The sequence below is a fragment of the Urocitellus parryii genome, chromosome 5 (genome assembly GCF_045843805.1).
Source record: "Urocitellus parryii isolate mUroPar1 chromosome 5, mUroPar1.hap1, whole genome shotgun sequence".
In the NCBI taxonomy this organism is placed as follows: domain Eukaryota; kingdom Metazoa; phylum Chordata; class Mammalia; order Rodentia; family Sciuridae; genus Urocitellus; species Urocitellus parryii.
In genome coordinates this window covers 159,102,984-159,118,259 of record NC_135535.1, presented here as the reverse complement: position 1 = coordinate 159,118,259, position 15,276 = coordinate 159,102,984, and the positions used below count along the sequence as shown (strand labels likewise).

Below are 15,276 nucleotides of genomic sequence, written 5' to 3'. Positions count from 1 at the left end.
CTCTTCTCTCCCTGGAATCCTGTGGACAATGCCCCGGGCGCCTGCCCACCACTCTGCCCGGCCATCCCTGCTCTAGTCAGGGCCTGGCTTCGATGACCTCTCCTCCGTGAGCCTTGTTCTGCTGAGGCCTGACAGGCGCCAACCCTCGGGTTCCTGTGCACTTCCTATTTATGGGCACTTTCGAACATAAACCAGGGAAAGTGGAGGGAACCGGCTAATGGATCCCTGGGGAGCCATCGGTCCCCATCAACACGACATCCTGAGCTGCTTCCTCCCAGCGTGGTCCCAGGGCACTGGAAGCAGAGCTCACAGGTCTGTTGCTCCAGCCAAGCTGCAGGTTCCTGTGCCGAGACAGTGCTTCGGTCCCCACCATCTCAGGACACTGGCACAGTCCCTGGCCCAGAGAAGCCCCTCCTCCACCCCTGCACCCTGGAGCAGCACTTAAGTAAACCCAGGGCTCTCGATGGCCTCCCTGGCCTGGCCTGTCACCCTCTCAGCCCTCCCACCCAGCAGGCAGCCGACGTCCTCTCCATTTGACAGACTAGAAAAAAGCTCATGCTGGGAGGTCACAGCTGGTCCCCAGGGGAAACCAAGCCTAGAGAGCCTCACCCTACAGCAGGGTGGCCACAAACAGAAGAGCAGCAGAAGTGCCATCCAAGACTCTCTAGTTGCCATAAAAAATTAAAAAAAGAAATAGGAAAAATTAATTATAATAATGTACTGCATGTAACCTGGTTTGTCCAAAATATTATTCAACACGTCATCAATATAAAAGATGACCATTATTACTAGTGGTGATGGGGATGGAACCCAGGGCCTTGCACATGCTCAGCACATGCTTGATGGCCGAACTGCACCTCAGCCCCCACATGAAACATTGTTTTCATTGATTCATTGGTTGGTTGTGGTGCTGGGGATTGAACCAAGGGTGTTCTACCACTAAGCTATATCCCAGCCCCCTGTATTTTTTATTTTGAGACAAAGTCTCACTAAGTTGCTGAGACTGGCCTCAAATTGTGATCCTCCTGTCTCAGTCTCCCGAGTGGCTGGGATTACAAGCACATGTCACCTTGCCTGGCTTATATAAAACATTATTAGTGAGATATTTTATAATCTTTTCTACATATTAAGTCTTCAAAATTCCGAGTGTTATACTTCTGATACATCTTGATTCAGAGAAGCCACATTTCAGGTACCCACTAGCCACGGGTGCAGCGGAAGTGGCCAGGAGGGCTGGAGGTCACCACCTTGGACAGTGGCCCCAGAGCCACACTCTCAACGTTTCCCTGTACTCAGATGAGTGGAGGAGGAAATAAATGCCTGAGTTCCAAGGACCCGGGCTCCTGATCTTTCCCTGACAATTGCTAATCCTGAATGTTTGAAGGCTCTTCGGAGTCTCTCCTGCACCATCGCCCCCGTGTGGGAATTCCTGACCCCATTCCCCGGATGAGGGCTGCGGGGCTGGGAGAAGCCAAGGTCTTGCTCAGACACCTTGCTGGCAGGTGGCAGAGAGAGGCTCAGACTCACCACTTGGACTCCAAGTCCAGTGCTTCCCAGGACGGACCAGCTACCTCCTCAAGCAGGGCTGTTCCTGGCAGGAGGCGCGAGGCCAGAGAGGGCCCCTGCTCAGATTGAAGTCCAGGTCGGCAGTGGGGGCCGGAGCTGGTCAGACCCTGATTGGGGCAGCCCTAGGTGCAATGATGCCCGTGGTGACAGCAGGGTAGGTCCAGGCTGAGAGAGTGGATGGGGCCAGTGCCAAGTCCTCTAAGGGAAAGAACCTTGTCATTCCTCCGTCCCAAGGGGCTGGGAACAAATTGATGGCAATGGAGCCATAAGTTACTGCTGAAGGCCTCTTTGTTCTTGGCAAAACAGAGGGATCATTAGTATTGGAGAAAACGCTGTGTGCAGATATAAATCCCCACGGCAGCGGGCAGAGGCGCGGCCCAGAGGGGACGGGGCCCAGGGAGCAGGGCAGGCTGATAGCCTGCCACGCACGGATCACCTGTGGGCTCAGACCTGTGTCCCCCGGCATGGGGTGGGCAGGCCTTTCCCACATGTAGACAGATGCCACCACCAACGCAGTCTCCTGACAGGCCCTGAGACTTATGTCACCATGCCAGTGGCCCTCAGGACTCTGCCCTGCCCTGCCCAGGCCCTGAGACCTGGGGCTGGATGGAGTAGGCCCTGCTGGGCATGCTCTGGGGTGGCAGGGGGACAGAATCAACCCTCTGCCTGCTTCAAGATAAATGGGTCCTGACCAGGCCACCAAGGACAGGGCTGCAACTGTCCCCAGACAGGCAAGACAATGTTCTTTGCAGCAGTGTCTCCACTATCCAAGGGAAGCAGACTCAAGGCCAAATCCCAGACTGCTGTCCACCTGCTCCTCCCACCCATCTGCCTCTCGGCTCACGTGAGGCTGGCTCTCAGGGAGGCCACGGCAGCCCAGCCAGGCAGGTGTGGTAGGTAGGAGCAGCTGAGCCAGGCAGGATGCTTAGGGGAGAAAAGAAACTGCCCTTGCCGGGTACAGTGGCGCACGCCTGGAATCCCAGAGGCTTGGGAGGCTGAGGCAGGAGGATCTCGAGTTCAAAGCCAGCCTCAGGAACTTAATGAAGCCCTAAGCAACTCAGCAAGACCCCGTCTCTAAATAAAATGTGAAAAAAGGGCTGGGGATGTGGCTCGGTGGTTAAGTGCCCCTGGGTTCAAGCTGCTTGCTGTCAGAGGAGCAGTGGCAAACACCCAGGAGACGGAGGATGAGCAAGAGCCACCTGTAAGCAAGGTCCAAGGGCCAACATACCCAGGACAGCAAGTCATGGCCACAGGGGCTGCCCCTTCCACACCCTTGCCCACACCAGACCCTACCAACGGAACTCTGCGCTCATTCATCACCCTGACCCCTTTTGGCTTCCAGTGCCTCTTCGGGCAGCTGTTACCACTCAGTCAAAGTTGGCATGTGAGAGGGAACCCATGTGTCATCCTCCCCAAAGCCCTCAAGGCACATCTGTGCCGGCCATGGGAGTCCTAATCGCTATGCCAGGTGCCCCTGCCCTCCAGGGTTTCTGCCTCCTGCCCAGCCTCCACCCACATCTCCTCTCTCTGGTTCTGGTCTCCCTTCTCATCCTCTTGTTTGTTGTTGGGAACCTGGACTAGAGGACATGCCCCTGGGGATCCCACGGGATACTGCTGCAGGCAGTTGTCACCTGCCCCCACTCTGAGCTCCAGAGCCCAGCCAGACACCAGAGCCTCAGCCCTCCAGCTCCTGCTCTAAGGCAGGGGCTGAACAGGGGGTGGAAGGGAGCGTCTTTGGGGACTGGAGAGGGCTGAGGTGGAGGCTGGTGGCCTGGCACCCAGCATGGATCTGGAATCGACCAGCGCCGTGGGGTAGAGGCCCTCAGCGTCACTGTGTGGTTTCCCATTCTGGAAAGGTTCTGGCTCCCGACTCCCACCCCATCCAGGCCGGGGTGTGTGTGGAGCCAGCCTAGGGGCAGTGAGGACAGGACACCTCCTCCCGCAGCCCAGAGCCCGCCCACGCTGCTGCCCACCCTCCCTTCCAACGGCACAGCCTATGGGGCTCGCTGGTGTCCCCAGGTCTCCACAGCAGCCCCCGAGCACCGGGAAACACTTGCCTTGCCCCCGAGGTGTGGAATTCATGAAGGTGGGCAGCGTGGACAGGTGTTGCCACTCAGGCCAGGAACCCTGACCTCCTGCAGAATGGACTCCTTCCTAGGAGGGCTCTCCCACATCTTGGCCTTAGGATCATGCACACTGAGCTGCTAGGTGAGCCCAGGCCCCTCCGGGCCCACTCCAGCCCTACAGGACAAGAATCTCCCCGGAGACCAGGAACGCTGCACTTACGGTAGGAGCCCAGGTGCAAACCCACTATCCCAGAGTGACGTTCACTCACTTCACAAGTGCACACGAGGGTTTACCCTGGGCCAGGTTGTGTCCTGGGCACCAGACTGAGAAAACAGAGGGGGCGTCAGGATGGGGCAGAGCCCCAAACCCACCCTCCAAACCCATGAGCCGATGTTCACTACCTGGGCTGGGCTGCACTTGATCAGGGTCTGGGGGACAGTGGGCTTTAGAGACATAATAATAGCCACACCAGCAGTTTCAGGAGGCCCACGAGCCCCGGGTTTCCTGCAATCACAAGATGTGGGATGGCTCCCTCCCCCAGTTAGCCTCCACCTTCCCCAGGAATCATTAGCGCCTGGCGGGAACCACACTGGCAACACTTATCGTTACCGCACACCCGTTCATTCAGCTCTTTATATGCGCTAAGCCATCTGAGCCTTAAACCACCTCCAGGTAGGTACGCTCACTGTTCCCATTTCACAGATGGCAAACTGAGGCACAGAGACACCCAGGACCATCTGGCTCAGGCGGCTCCACCCTACACCTTCTTGATCAGCATGCTCTGCTGTATCTTGAGCTTCAGGGAGAACACTCCAACTATGCCACTCCCTGTTCTCAGGGTGGGGGGCATGGTGGGCACAATGGAGTGGACGCTGACCCGCCCAGATGCACCAGGTTGACACTTGGTGACAGTGGGCTGTGCCAGAAGGCCTCCTGTGGGGTGCATACAGGGTGGGAGGACAGCCAGTCCCCGTGGGTGAGCAGCCTCTCCGGGGTCTCCCACCAGCAGCTGGGCTCCCAAACCCAGCCAGTCCCAGGACAGCCACGCAGAGGCGCCATCTTGCCAGCCTTTGGTCAGAGTGTGAGCCAGGGATCCCGTCATCCCAAAGCCCCTCTGCAGTCAGCCGCTGTCGGCTCAACCAACGGAGCTGAGTGGAGACACGAGTCCCCAACCCTGGCCATGCAAGAGCGCGTACCATCAGCCAAGGTCCCAACTCTATTTGTTCCAACATGATGTACAAATTGTCCCCTTTTCAACAAGTAAGGACAGACACACCCCAGCACTGGTGGAGGTCGGCGCAGCCACCCGCGACTGGGCTCGGAGCCCCAGAGGTGCCAGGCTTCAGGCGGTGGACAGCAGCACACTGTCCCCTGTGCTGCCCCGCAGTCCCCCCATGCCTTGGCCTCTGCGGGCTTCCCAAGAGCCTCTTCTCCTCTTCCGCCCCCTCTTCATTCATTCACGGCCTTTCCAGGCCCCTTTGGTGAGGACTGTCCCTGGAGGCAGGTCTCCTACACTGCCCCTTGTGCCCTCAACCCTCCTCAGGCTCTCCCGGGGTGGGGGGAGGGACAGGGACAGCTCTCTCCTTACCTGAAACAATGGTGTAGCCAATCCCCCTGGGACGTCCTTTATCCTGGTCAATGGCGGTGATCAGGCGCACGGTGGTGCCCTGCGTGGGAGACAGAGAGCCTTGAGTTAGCCACCTGGCCCCAGGCTCTGCTTCTTGTAGCTCTTCTGTCACCCGTGGTTTCCCTCCTCGGGCTGACCAGGCCAGCCCAGGAAGCAGGCAGCAAGTGCCCCACTCTGTCCCTGGGTCACACATCGAGGGCTCAGGTACACACCCAGGACCCCTGGGAAAGCCCAACCTTGCCAACGCCATCACTGTCCCCGCCTTTCCCCATATCCCTCACTCGCATGCGAGAAGCAGATGGAGGAACAGCCAGCAGAGTTATAAGGTCTGGATTCTAAATCACCATCCATCAAATTGCTCTGTGACCTTAGGAAGAATGCCGTACCTCTCTGGCCTCAGTTTGCGCCCCCCTAATCTGAATAAGATGGGACCGTGTTTTCACCAGAGCTTGAGTAAAGGAAAACATTATGGATCAAATACTCTATGTGTGAGAGCACGACCAGAAAGCATGCATCTCCAGGGTTGACCGAGCCACCCGGGAGGCACGATGGCCCTGTGAACCCTGCCCACGGCTGCGCCCATGGCTCCTGCCTCCTCCCAGTGACTCGGCTCCCCCTCCTTCCCAGAGAAGGAGCCCAGAGCAAGAGAGAGGCAGGGGTCTGCTCCTGGAGAGCCGTCCATGCCAAGGAGCCGAGGACACAGGCGGGGCAGCTGTGGGTGCAGATGGAGAGACAGCTCCTACAGTGCAGAAGCCCACCTGGAGGAACCTGCAAAAGGTACAGGTGGGTGGCATTTAGGATGGGTTTTGAAGAGTGCGTAGGAGCTTTCCAGAGAGAGAAAAATGGAAAGGAAGGTGCTCCGTGGACAGGAGACAGTGCAAGCAAGCCTTGGAGACGTGCCTTGTCCTAGGAAGGGATCCTGGCGCACGGCCCATACTCGCCAGCTGCGGTTGACAAATTGGCTGATGGACTGAATGATCCAACGCACACACGGGTGCTGACTCGGCCACTACCACGCTACTTGCTGAATCTCCTCGCCGGGGCGACCTCCACCTGCTCTCCAGGCTCCAACACACCCTGTGGCCAGAGGTTCTGGCCCCGGGGCAGCCTGAGTGATGACCCCAATCGGACCCATCTCCCCCTCGGGGAAAATAGCAACCTGGCATTTTGGGGTTTATATTTTGTACCTGATGAGCTGAGCAGAACTCTCTCTCTCTCTCTCTCTCTCTCTCTCTCTCTCTCTCTCCTCTCTCTCTCTCCCTCCCTCTCTGCTTCCTGATTATCATGTCCTGGGCTCTTCCCTCCCCGCACCCTTCCACCATGATGTCCTGCCTCACTTAGGCCCAGAGCAGTGAGGCCGGGGGTCTATGGACTGAGCCCTCTGAAATCGTGAGGCCCGAATAAACGTTTCCTCTTCTAAAATTGTTCTTGTCAGGTCCTTTGGTCACAGCAATGAAAAAGCTGACTAAAACAGGGACTTTGGCTCCAAAGTGCTCTTGCTAGTCAGGTGACGCTACCTCTGTGACAGGTTCCGTTATAATAACAATAATGTCATTTGTAAAAGTCATTGCTCTGTGCACTTTGCAAGCATCAGCTCCCGTGGAACTGGGGAAAGGCGGCACCCGGGCTCCCTGAGCTGCCGGGGGCTGTGGCGTATCAGGGCTCCGAGGAGCGGCCAGGGCCCTTCTCCAGCTTGCTCTCTGAGACCGGGGTGTCCTTCGCGAAGCACGTTAGTGGGCCGCTGGGACAAGGCTGTTTGGGAAGGACAGCATTTCACTTGAAGGGTCCACACCCCCAGACTCTTTTGGGGGGATCTGCCCCCAAAAGTCGGGGTCTGTCTCCCCGAGGAGCTCCTGAGGGTGCAGGACTCTGGCCTGAGGCGCCAGCTGCCAATTGTGCTTTTTGGACATGGGGGCAGCTCCTCGGATGCACCCCCATCCTGCCCAGGCCCCACAGGTGTCCTGGCATGAGGGTCCCTGGCCTGCCAGAGTCACTAAGCTGGCTGGCTGCTCCCAGCTCCACCCTCCCAGCTGGAGGGCCAGCTGCGTGACCCCAGTGTACACCCAGGGCAGGCAGGGGCAGCACCTAGGACAGTGAGCCCAAAGGGGACAGGATGAGGCAGCCAGCACTGGCCTGGGCAAAGAGGGGACCTGGTGACCCAAGGACTTTCAATATTCAGAGCCCTGTGGGCGCCTCCCCTGGGGGCAGTCCTGCTCCAGATGGCCAGAGTCCTCCAAGGCGGGTGGAGCTGGGAGCAGCCAGCCAGCTCTGCAGGGTAGGAGGCCAAGGTCGCTCCCTCCCAGCAGGGGTCACCCAGATGCTACGGAGAGCCCTGCCTGGCTCCTGACAAGGTCTGGGGTTTCATCTCTTTTTTGGGTAAATAAATCCACTTTTAATAAAACCCTGAGCTTTTAATACAAGTGCAGACAGAAAGACTGGAAATGTTATGAGAAGGAATTAACAGGGAGGTCCGGGGGCTCTGGGGAACTCACGGCTCTTGTTTCAGAGTCTCGGTGATTATATTTTCAATATACTGCAACTTATTTCCAAAGATGAGGGAACGGGCAAGTGAGCCCCGCCTGGCCGGCCAGTCTGCTTGAAGGCCCCTCTGCCCCAGGCAGCTGGGCATGGCTGGTAGAGCAGGTGGGCAGGCCAGGTCCAGCCCCACTGCCCAGGAGCTTCTTGCCCTCCCCGGAACCCACACGGGGGGAGGACGAGGCCTTCTCAGAAACGAGGCTCTCCCCGGAGAGGCAACAGGTGTGCAGACCCATGGGGCCCCGGCTCCTCGAGACGTGGGGCAGGTGGTTGTGTTCAACCCGGTGCCTGACCTCCTGTGACTGAATCCTCTGCATCAATTTTAACCTCTTGCGACCCTTTTCCCATCTATAAAATGGGTTCATAATAGTCCCCGCTCCTAAGCATTCGCTATATATGTAAAGCACTCACACGTGGCAAAGGTGACAAAAGTGATTGGGACTACAAACTGGGGTCTGGAATCCCTGTGGGTACCTGGTGGAGATCCAGGTGCCTGGTCCTGGACAATGGACACACGTCCTGTTTCTGATTTCAGCAAATTCTGACCCCGACATCCCAGATTATGACTCTCCACCCTCGAGCTCTGGTGTTTTCTAGGCGTTATTCGAACAGCCAGCGGCTGATGGCGAGAATGGGTGTCACCTGAGCGCCTGTGCAGGGCTGAGCACCCGCCAGCGTCCTCTCTCTCTTCCTCTCACCGTGGAGCAGGTCACACTGGTTCTCTCCACCCCACAGCAGGGGACTCCGGCCTCAGATGGGCAGGGACAGAGGGCGTAGGTGGAAGGGCCGGGGACTCTGTGCCCAGGGGACATGCACAGGCTGAGGTGGGCCGTGAAGGCAGAGCTGGGACTTTTCTTTCCCCTTTGTGCTGCGTCCCCTCCCTCCGCCTCTGCAGGAGAGTTGGCTCAAGGGGCCGCGCCTGGCCTCAGAGGCCTCGGCCGCCTTCCCCAGCTCCCCTGGAGCCCCAGCCCACTGCCACTTCCAAGACAGGATTAAGGACTTGAAAGGTGACGAGCAGTTTGCTTTGGGAGTGGGAGGCGCCCTTGGGGGGAGCTGGCTGGCGGGGGCTGGCGGGGACTTCCGACCGGAGCTGCTGCAGCAGATTCTGAGGCAGAAAATCCTATTTCTCAGTCCTTAATTCCAGTCAATTCCAGTCAAAGGGCTGATAGGCATCGGCTGGCAGTAATTTGTGCAGTTTATCCGCTCCTTTCACCTTCTATCGGTCCTCCACTGACGGGCAGGCCGACATGCTGCTGCTCGAGTGAGGAAATTAAAATTTGATGCAATAATCCCAAATAAGAAGGATTTTATTAGGTAATATATACACTTTAGATGAGGCATGCCTGCCCGATACACTGATAGAGGGAGGTGTACATGCTGGGAGCCGCAGATAAAGAGGGGAGCCAGGGGGAGTGGGGAAGGGTCTGGGCGGAGGCCTGGGAGCCGTGGAGGCAAGGCCCAGAAGGAGGATGCCTGGGTCCTGCGGCCCAGGAGGCTCCCGGGCCAGCCGGGAACAACTGCATCAAATCAGAGTGCCACACGGTAAAGGGACACGGAGGACCCAGATCAAGGCACGGAAACTGATTAGAGGCCTGGAAAAATCGGGCCTAGAGTGTGCAGGAGGAGGCCTGCGGGAGAGAGCCGTGTGCAGACGGGAAACGGGGCTCCTTCCAAGTGCGGAGCCAGGAGGAGAGGACAGGCGCGTGGATGTGAAGTGTGATTCTGTGGACAGGGGGACCCCAGGCAGCACCCCCAAAGAGGTCAAACCCCCACTTACTGCCTGGTTTGCCTCCCTTCAACCCCATCCTGGTTAGGACCCACATGGAGGAGCTCACACCCTCCGAACAGGGGTTCAGCAGCTCCCCAGACATTGGCCTTCAGGGGCAAAGGGACAACCCTGGCCAGGCAGAGATGTCAAGGTCTCTGAGCCCGAAGAGATGCAAGAGACATGCAAGTCACATCAGATGCAAGAAACCCAGCCAAGGTGCGAGCAGGGGCTCAGGTGGGCCAGCATCTGGTTTGCTCAGACAGAGGGATCACTAGCAGGAGCCCGTGGAAGCCTCCAGAGAGAAGAGGGTGTGGCTTCGCACAGGCCCCTGCACACAGGGCTGGTGACGGATGAAAGCACGGAAGAAAGAAGCAGAAGTGAGTGAAGGCAGGTCTGAAAGTAAAACCTGTCACAGCGGAGGGTGGTCTTGGAGAGAGGGATGCTAGCAAAGGACAAGCCCAAGGGTCTCAGAGGAAGCTCACACCGTGACCGGGGGTGAGACTCAGCCGGAAGGCCTGGCCCAGCCTGGATACCAGAAACCAGCCACTGTGTCGCCAAACACTCGGTTTGATCTCTGCTCACTTCCACACTTGTGGGGTGCTTGACATGGATTGGTGATGACAGCAGGTGCCAGAGGTGACAAGGGTGACAGGATGGTTTTCTTCATCCAGCCCTTCCATAGATACTTCCCACTATGTCCATGCACACAGCTGACCCCACCTCTGCTGACCTACGCTCCCAGCCCAGCCAGGAAGCAGAGTCTGGGCCAGTTGCTCCAGAGCCCTGAGCACTCAGAAGGACAAGCCTGTGGGCTGGGGGCGGAGAGGAGCAAACAGCAGTCAGCTCCGACCTGAGACTGAGATGAGGGCCCGGCAAGGAGGAGAAAGGAAGGGGTCCTGGGAAGTGGGGGAGCTGAGCAGGGGCACCCTTCAGACTCCAAAGCCGGGGCTCCCACTGTGCACAGAAGCCAGGAAATAGAAGGGTGGGAGTAGCGACCCGAGGTGCCCTCCACTGCCCTCCAAGCAGCTGCAAACACCCGTCGCAGAAGGCTAGAGAGCATCCTGCTTGTTAGAGCTTATGCTTCACACCTGGCCAAGAAGACAGGGGCCCAGTGCCAGCTCCATGCCCCTGGCCAGTGGTCAGGACAGCCATGGTGTCCAAGCTAGGTGTGCGATGGCCTGGGAGCATGGTCTGCACCCAGTCCGGGCAGCCAGCCTGTGCAGATGGGCAGGGCCCAAACATCCACTGGCCTCTGGTGGGAGCCTGCCCTGCTCTCACAACTGTGAGACCGTCCTCCCAACACACAGGTTTCTCTCAAAAGCAGGGTCAGGGCTGGGGCTGCAGCTCCGTGACAGAGCACTTGCCTAGCATGGGTTGAGGCTCTAGGTTCCGTCCCCAGCTCTGCAGGAAAAAGGGGGGCCACTTTTCTTTCCATCAATGCTTTCCCCAAGCTGCATGTCCAGGCCTCACCTGCCCGAGGAGGCACCTCGCTGTCCTCTATCAGCCCACGGTGGGGGCTTCCTTCTAGCTAGCATAGAGCATGGAGGTGACCACTCTAGGGATGCCTGTCATTGTCGCCTGGCCACAGCTGCCCCAGCCATGGCCCCTGCAGAGTGGACAGCCACCTGTTTCATTCTCTGAGACCCCCACTTATGGCTGTTTGGGCCAGCGGTGGACACATGGTCCCAGGGCAGTCAATCCACAGGTTGGCTGATGTCCAGTGACTTGTGACATGGCACAAAGTCAGGAGTCTCTGTTGCAAACCTGGACCCGAGAAATCCAAAGACGGAGCAGTTAGGGAGACCAGCTGCCGCTGCCGGCTCTCAAGTGCCGCAGTCTGGCTGGGCACAAATCATGAGCCACTAAAACAGGAACAAACTTTATTTCGGAACTCCTGTGAACGCCACACACGCGGCCTTCTCCTGGGACACACCACACCAACCAGAAATCCCTCCTCCGGCATTTCCCCAACCAATGGGAACTCTCCGGGAATCCCCACGAGAACTCCAAAGCAGTAGGCTGAGGCAGACAACAGGGGTCTAATATACAGTTAAATACACAGCTTAACATAACCATTATCATCTCCCCTCTCAACCACTCCGTTCTGGCAAAAATGCCATGCGTCATTCCTACTGGGCTATGGCTCTCAGCACTCAAGGAAGAGCCAGGGCTGAGAGGCCCTGGGGCAGAAGGCCAGCTGCCCCCTTAGGCCATGCTGATGGCAGACTGCAGGCCGTGGCCAAGCCCCAGGACACTCTGCAGAGCCTGCACCCCACTCCAGTCCCCAGCGCAGGCTGGGCTCCCAAGGGCACCCCCAGAAGACCCTTTCTAATCACTCCCCCTTCCTGCCCAGCCAGACTTTGTTCTTTGCCACTCAGAGCACCCTGGGGACAAAGCGGGAGGATGGGGAGGTGGGGTTTTACTGCTGATGCCTGTCACTACCGTCCCAGGTGCCAGGGTAGGTGGAGCTAGGAGGAGCCCACGCCAGCACTAGAGCCCCTCCCAGGGCCGGGGGGTGGGGGGACTTACCGGAGGAGAATGCTCATAGATGTTGGTGCTGTAAGGCAGGTTGATGAAGATGGGGTCCATGTCCTGGACGTCCGTGATGATGATGGCCAGGTTGGCCAGGGTGGACAGAGGCCTGGTCTTGTCTTGATCCTTAGAGGGCAAAGAGCGCACACAGCCTTAGTTTAAGTGACTCCGTGGACACACTCATGTACACGCACACACGGTCCTGGAGCATGTGTCACACACATGCACATGTCCAGGCACACACGTACATGAGGACTCCTGCAGGAGGACACACACAGGGTCCCCAGGCAGGGCCATGGGACAGTGGCTTCTCCGGTGTCATGAAGGGCATGGAGGTGGAGGTAACCTCGGCCTGGCTACCCTGAATATCCTTGCACTGGATGGCTGGCTTCAGGTAAAGAGATGGCTCTGTCCTCAGTGCCTCTGCTGTGTTCAGCCCAGGGTCCCTGCCCCTCTCCATGCCCAGGACAACTAGATAGCAACTCCTCAGAAGAAGGGCCCTTTGGCCACACAGGGGCTCATTCTGGGACCCGCAATCCTGCTCTGGGTCCTGGATTTACTGATCAAGGGACTTTTCCAGTCGAGCCAGCAGGGGGAGCTCCAGAGCCTGTGACATCTGGGGCCCTCCAGGATCCTGAGGGGTCATGCCTGCCATTCCCCGGTGGCCCTACAGGCAGTACTGCAAGTTCAGTCCTATAAAAGCTCACCAAGAGAGGACACCCAGGACCCGAAATGCACAGCTGGTGATGAAAACCGAAGCAGCCTGCTGCTACCCAGTAACACCAGTCAGCACCAGCGGCAGAGGCACAGCCGAACGCAGAGCCTGCCCCACGCCAGTGTCCTGCATGAGAAGTCGTGGGCTCACCGTCCCCATGGGTTCACTGTCCCCGTGGGTTCACAGAGACCAGAGAGGGAAGTGACAGCCTAGACTCATCCGACTGTAAGGGGGTAGCAAGAACTCGAACTCAGAGCACTTTACACAGACAAGGGCAGCCTTGCTGGGCGCAGTGGTGCATGTCTCTGATCCCAATGGCTTGAGAAGCTGAGGCAGGAGGATCACGAGTTCAAAGCCAGCCTCAGCAGCTTAGCATGACCCTAAGCCACGTAGTGGGACTCTATCTCAAAACAAAATATAAAAAGGGCTGGGGGTGTGGCTCAGTGGTCAAGTGCCCCTGGGTTGGGTTCAATCCCTGGTACCAAAAACAAAACAAAACAAAACAAAACAAAACCCTGCCCTTCACAGCCTTGATTTGGAGCCTAAACATCTGGGACTTGCTGGGTAACCTCCAGTAAGCTCTTTCCCCTCCCGGATTCTCGATGTCCATTCCTGTAAGGTGAATCTCCCAGCCCCTTGGACTTGTAAACTCTCTGATCTGGGATTGGAGGGTGGTTGTCCCCAGGTGCGATGGCCCTTGGTTTGTCTGGAGTGACGTGAGCAAGGCCAGGCATTCCCCACGTTATGAGAAAGCCTGGTGCCTGCCCCTGACCCCCAGAGATGGAGCTGCAGAGCCCAGGAGGCGTAGGGGCCCGACCGTCCCTGTGAGTCCTCGGGGGTCACCAAGGAGTGGGTGGGAGGGCCTCAGGGACGGGAGTGGGTGCAGCAAGCGGGGGGAGTCTGGGAGCAGGAGGAGCTGAGCAGAGGGGCCCTGGGGTGGGGTTGGGGCAGCCTCCCAGGCTCCAAAACCATGGCCACCACAGCCCAGGCTGGGGTACTGCCCAAGGGAGTGCTCCCAGCCAGCCTCATGGCCCACAGGAGTCCCCTGACCTCCTGGGCCACATGCGCCATGATTCTGGTTTGCCGTTACCAGGCTCTTGTAGGCAGCTGGCTTTTGTCCAGCCTGGCACCTGCCACCTCCATTGTACCCTGGGCTGTAGTCCTGCTCCTGTGACAGATGACCCCATCCAGCCCACCCTGAACTCTCCGGTGGGGAAGGGAGATGGCGGTGGGCACATCTGGTGGGGCCGGCGTCATGCCAGGCTCTCAGATGTGACCAGGGCCTGTGGCTGTCTCCTCTACAGCTGGGGACCACATTACTGCCTTCGTCACAGGCAGGAGAATCACCTGGGAAATGCCCAGCACCAAGGGCATGATGCCAGCCCCAGAGGGATCGTGGCATCAGCTGATCCAGGAGCGAGCAGGAAGCCACCCACCGGGGAGTGACAGGCCCCTCCTGCTCTGCAGTTTCAAGGCCTGATTGCAGGGAGATTAGCAGCAATTTCTCTGTATTCATCAGCCCAGCTTGAGCACGGGGCTCGTGATGGGCCTGGCCACCCACATTCTTACCTGTGCCCAGCGCTGATCTGTTCCCACATCCCAGAGCCATTTTTATGGAGGATGGAAATTATCCCACGGGGCAGGTTTGTAGAGAAAGAGGAACAGCAGCTGCAGGCCTGAGCGCAGCGTGAGCCATGGGAGCACAGGGACGGGCGTGCAGAAGGTGCCGGTGGGTAGGCACAAAAGCAACCTCTGGGCATCCCAGCCCCTTCATCCCACAAGTCCCTTTCACAAATGGCAGCACACATCTCCCGGGAGACCAGGGGGACGGAAAGAATGCCAGTATCCTCCGCAGGGCTACGGGGCCCGCTGGGGCAGGAAGAGGCAGTCCCTGGCTCTTGAGGCGTCTCGGGCCTTGGCCATGCCTGGGGAACCCCATCTTTCAAAAGCAGACCCTTCCTCCAGGGCAGTGGTGCACACCTATAATCCCAGCAGCTCAGGAGGCTGAGGCAGGAGGATGGCAAGTTCAAAGCCAGCCTCAGCAAAAGCGGGGTGCTAAGACCCTGTCTTAAAATAAAATACAAACAGGGCTGAGGATGTGTCTCAGCGGTGGAGTGCACCTGAGTTTAATCCCTGGGTACCCCCCAAAAAGAGAAAAAATGTAGACCTTGACCCAGCCCAGAGGCAGAGCCGGGGACCTGGGCTCTGGGAGGTAGAGCTCCTGGGCACAGGCAGCCCTTCTGCAGCGAGGTGGGCAGGTATCCGGTGCTGGGTGCCGGCTGGTGGGTCCTAGTGGGTCGAGAGGGATGCCCGGAGTTTGCCTTGCTCTTGGCCTGAGCTGATGGTACCAGCTGTGGTTGGAGGCAGCACAGGAGCAGGGGAGAGGGGAGTGCAGGGGTAGCACCCTGTTAGGGTGTGGCTGTCCCTAAACAGCTTGCAAACAGCTGTGTGTGCTGGAGATTCCTG

At 58.4% G+C, this 15,276-nt stretch overlaps 1 protein-coding gene across 1 annotated transcript in view; it reads right to left on the bottom strand.

The window, feature by feature from the left end:
• The window catches only part of Cdh23 (cadherin related 23), a 338,545-nt gene that overhangs the window by 206,553 nt on the left and 116,716 nt on the right, over positions 1 to 15,276 (bottom strand). Inside the window, exons 7-8 of the mRNA XM_026405783.2 lie at positions 12,093 to 12,221; positions 5,222 to 5,300 (exon numbers count right to left, since the gene is read on the bottom strand). Coding sequence (XP_026261568.2) covers positions 5,222 to 5,300; positions 12,093 to 12,221 — 208 coding nt within the window. The remainder of the gene's footprint in view (positions 1 to 5,221; positions 5,301 to 12,092; positions 12,222 to 15,276) is intronic.